Source organism: Temnothorax longispinosus, unplaced genomic scaffold (genome assembly GCF_030848805.1).
Source record: "Temnothorax longispinosus isolate EJ_2023e unplaced genomic scaffold, Tlon_JGU_v1 HiC_scaffold_580, whole genome shotgun sequence".
In the NCBI taxonomy this organism is placed as follows: domain Eukaryota; kingdom Metazoa; phylum Arthropoda; class Insecta; order Hymenoptera; family Formicidae; genus Temnothorax; species Temnothorax longispinosus.
Window position 1 is genome coordinate 1 of NW_027270430.1, and position 4643 is coordinate 4643.

At 36.5% G+C, this 4643-nt stretch overlaps 1 protein-coding gene and 1 long non-coding RNA gene across 2 annotated transcripts; one reads left to right on the forward strand and one right to left on the reverse strand.

The window, feature by feature from the left end:
* The first annotated feature begins 12 nt into the window (after positions 1-12).
* LOC139824808 (uncharacterized) lies at positions 13-980 on the forward strand. The gene is made up of 2 exons (XR_011735290.1): positions 13-238; positions 321-980. It is a non-coding gene; the product is annotated as an uncharacterized lncRNA (long non-coding RNA).
* A 1277-nt stretch (positions 981-2257) lies between these two features.
* Positions 2258-4353, reverse strand: LOC139824809 (uncharacterized). The gene is made up of 2 exons (XM_071797356.1): positions 3633-4353; positions 2258-3463 (listed from the first exon to the last, which is right to left on the reverse strand). The coding sequence occupies exons 1-2, from the start codon at positions 3760-3762 to the stop codon at positions 2931-2933; spliced, it is 663 nt and encodes a 220-aa protein (XP_071653457.1). The 5' UTR covers positions 3763-4353; the 3' UTR covers positions 2258-2930.
* Positions 4354-4643: the final 290 nt, after the last annotated feature.

Sequence of the window (4643 nt, forward strand, 5' to 3'; positions counted from 1 at the left end):
GTGTCACTTTTGGAGTAACATTGGCATGATATATAATGTTCTGCTGCATAAATTAAATTTTCACATACAGGTAATTCTATCTATTAGGTTCTTCAGAGATGTTTAGAAGTTCTGAGGCCCGAATTCAGCGAGCTTAAAACAGTAATGGCAGATCAGTTAGTGTATGTCAAGGAGAATCTTATATTACCGCACCATTATACGTTTTACTGCAACTGTAACTGATTTTATTGTAACTAAGGTAAATATACTAAATGATAAAACTTATGAAGCAATATCACAATGTTGGCATGTTATTTTAATGTATGTAATATTGCGATTAGGCACGAGGAAAGAGCGGACCTCTGTTCACATTTGACGTTCACGATGATATTCGTATTATGCACGATGCTTCTGTCGAAACCGAGGAATCACATGTCGGAAAAGTTTTACTTAGGTATTTAGGTAATTATGCAGTTTAGGGGAAGCACCTTCGATGACATTGACCTTGACATATGTTGTCAAGGTCACCCTCCTGAGTGACCTTCAAAAGGTTTTAGCCGTCGCTCGTTTTTTATTAAAAAGTTATTAACAAAAAAAAATTTGGCGACCTCACCGATTTCAATGACCTTGATATATGTTGTCAAGGTCACCCTCCTGAGTGACCTTCAGAAGGTTTTAGCCATCGCTCGCTATTCGTTAAAAAGTTATTAACAAAAAAAATTTGGAAAATCGGAGGTGCTTCCCCTAAACTGCATAATTACCGGTATTTATTATTTAAAGAATATTTTGCATAATTCTTTTTTATGTTATTTTTTTATTTTTCTCATTAGATCATGTGTAAGATTAGAGCAAAACAAAACCTTTATTATTTAGTAGATGAAGGAACAGAACATCAACAAAGTATGTACAAATTTCAAATGTTTAATTCGGTTGTAATGACAATTAAAAGATATAAATATGCGAATAGCAAAACACGAAATATACATATGCGCTATATTGCAGCAGACAGAGTTTCATTTATAATAGGGTTAAAACAACCTGTCTTCGAAGCGCGGATCGAGCTCGCGGTTGGCCGGGGTTCGAAGGAGGTGCGGAGAAGCAGACGGAGGGCGAGGTTAGCGAAATGAAGGCGCGTCTCGGTTACAAGAAAATAGTTAAATTTATTCTATGACAACTACAATCTGCGCTCGCGGCATTTACATAGGTCGATGCGTGCGAGGCGACGTTGGTTTGGTCGCGGGCGGCGCGGGGTAACTCGCGGTATGTGCGGGGCGGAGCCGCTGCTTTTGGTATTCGCGCGGACCGAATCGCGTGATGGCAGGTATCGGCACGGGCGGCGCCGGTTTCCCCGCCGGCGCGGCCCGGAGCGCGGAAAAATGGCGCGAAGCGCGGCGGCGATATGGATCGCGAAGCGTGGATAACGCGGCGGAAGCGAGTCGTCGGCCGAGACACACTCGGCGAGGGCAGAAAATGCCAGAGGCGCTGCGTCTTGTCCGGACAGGCTTCGGATGATTTGGAAGATGAGAAGCTGGTCCTTCGCCGAGACACACTCGGTGAAGACAGAGAATGCCGGAGGCGCTCTACCTTCGTATCCGGACGGCTTCGGGTGATTCAGATAGGAGCGAAAAGCTGGTCGCTAGCCGAGACACACTCGGCGAAGACAGAGAATGCCGGAGGCGCTCTACCTTACGTTCGGATTAGCTTTCGTGCGGGAATTCAGGATCGGTGTTGTCTGGAAGACGGATGATCGGGAATCGCGCTCTGTGCCAGCGACGCCGGGCTTTTATACGCGTCGCGGCGGCGTCGCGGCGCCGCGGCGGCGTCGCGGCGTGGTGGGGGTAGCGACGGCGATCGCGAGCGCCGGGCCGGTGCGGCGGAACGATCGGGGATCGCGGCGCCCCGACGCCGTGATCGCGTTCGGCGGTCTTCGGCCGCCTTCGGCACCGCTCGGCGCGGTGAGGCGGTTGCCGCGTTTAAGTCCATTCGCGGACTTCCTAACGTATGAGATGATTAAAAAATATGCTGGGCACATCGTGCCCGTTCTTCACCCCCGCGGGTGGTCGGCGGGGTGGTCTCGGCGTGGTGTTCCTGCCGGAACGATGCATGTTTGGGGGTGCATCGTTACAGGGTGAATGCACCGATTGTGGCCACCTTAACCATTTTTGTAACTTTTAAAATCTTTTTTTTTTAAATAATACATCACAAGAAGAAATTATTCACTTAAATACATTATTTAATATCTTAATTTTTAATTTGACAAATAAATTAAAAAAAAAGCGAATAAATAATGCAAAAGTTAAATAATTGCAAAAATTCCATTTTACATTATTTTTGGCCACCTGTATACCTGTTGTGGCCATGTAGATTGACTATTTTGGCCACCTGTGTACCTGTTGTGGCCATGTAGGGTGCCAATTTTGGTCATCTGAAAAATTTAGCATGACAACAAGCTTTTGTTCAAAATAAAAAGGATAATAAATAACAAAAATGTAAAATATTATATATTTTAATGTTTATTAAACAAAAAACAAAAAAGTTGCACTTTAATATATTATTTCATATATATTTATATATTTTTTTAATCTTTGTAAATCACATTTGTGGGTACTAATCACAAAATAACAAAATATTTAATAAGTCTTATTATTAGATAAACTAAACACATTAATTTTATATGTCTTATCAATAAGTACGTTAATAAATAAACTTTTAATTTAATAATTTGTACTTTTTAGTATTAAATATTAAAATAAGTTTAGCTTACTTTGGCTCAGTTTTCATCAGACTTTTTTATAATTAAATGTTGAAAATATATTAGTAATTAAAGAAAATAATTAGTAATATTAGTAAATCAATTTTTACATGTAACTCTAATATAAATAATTTTCATTGCAGTAAACTTAAAATAAAGTTTTGAACAAACAATTCTTAGAATATTTTCTTTTTAGTTATTACACTACTTTCTTTTTTGATTTTGCTTCATCTCTTTTTTCTAATTTTATTCTTTTTGCTGCTAATTTAATTTGTTTTGCTTCTTCTCTTTTCTGCAATCTAATTTGTTTTGCTTCTTCCCTTTTCTGCAATCTAATCTTCTTTTCTTCTTCTTTCTTTTCTAATTGCCTTTGTTTCTCTGCTTCTTTAGCTTTCATGACTTCTAACCATTTTTCAGAGGTAAGCACAGAAGGTAAACGTTCTGTTTGTACTCGTTTCTTCTTAGTATTTTTGGGTTGAGGCCATACGAGAATGTCTTTTAAAGCATTTTCCGGAGATTTATTAAGTACTATTCCACAGTCAGGATCTGTGTAGTTTACATCACTGCTACCATTACGTGGCTGACTACTAATTACTTGATGGTTACTAGTATTGCTTGCTACACTTGTGTCACATGTTGTTATTGAAGAATTAGTTTCTTCACTGATTTCCAAAGCGACTGATACACATTCTGTAACATCCTTATTTTTATCTTGTTCGAGACTAGACTTACCTAATTAAAAATAGTTAATTATCAATTAAAATATATAATAATTGTTTTATACCACATTAGAATGTCATTTTTATATAGTCTGTATAAATTCGTTTAATAGTACTATTAAAATTTATAAAGCCTCAATAAATATAATGAATAAAATAATAATAGACAATTGTGTAAATACTTGTATTTTCTGTCATAGATATTCTAGTTGTAGTCTCTGGTAATTCAGAATTTTTGATAATTTCAATAACAACTGGCTCAAATTCTGTGACACATTGTTCTTGACCAAAAGTAGTTGTATTTTCTGTCATAGATAATCTAGTGGTAGATCTGGTAATTCAGAATTCGTTTTCATAATTTCAATAACAACTGGCTCAAGTTCTGTGACACATTGTTCTTGACCAAAAGTAGTTGTATTTTCTGTCATAGATAATCTAGTTGTAGACTCTGGTAATTCAGAATTCGTTTTCATAATTTCAATAACAACTGGCTCAAGTTCTGTGACACATTGTTCTTGACCAAAAGTATTTGTACCTAATAATATTATTTATTTATAATCATGCATAAGATATATATACATAGTTATTTTTAAGTAAATTTAATAAATTCTTTAATATACTTACGATTTGAAATCTCTTCCGATTCGTCAATGTATATCTCCAAACTATTTACATCAATAGTTTGATTCAAAGTAATATTTTTATCGTAAACATCATCGTAAATTTTGCTCCAAATATCGAATAAAGCTGAATATTTAGTTTCTCCATTCCAATTAAATTTGTTACTCTTTAATTCCTTGAAACGTTGTAAAATATTTACATTGATGTTTTTTTCCAGTTCTTGTAATAGTTCTGTGTTTGTTGAAGTTAAAACAGAATGTTGATTTGCATTCTCAACTACATCAGATGCAATTTGTGTTTGCGTTACACATTTATCGTACTTGACAGCGTTTGGATCTGTACACGACCCGTATAGATCGTGGGCTATGGCGGTGAAGGAAACACTGAGTTTTAATTGTTGACAAAATAAAATATATTTAAAGAATATAGCAGGATAATTTTAAATCATATCCATAAACCATTATGGCAAAATTCAATAATCACATGAATCAAGAAATAATATATAATTCACATTGTAATAGTCCGTTCAATGAAAGGAATATAAACATTAGTTGAACGTATGATCTCAGTTT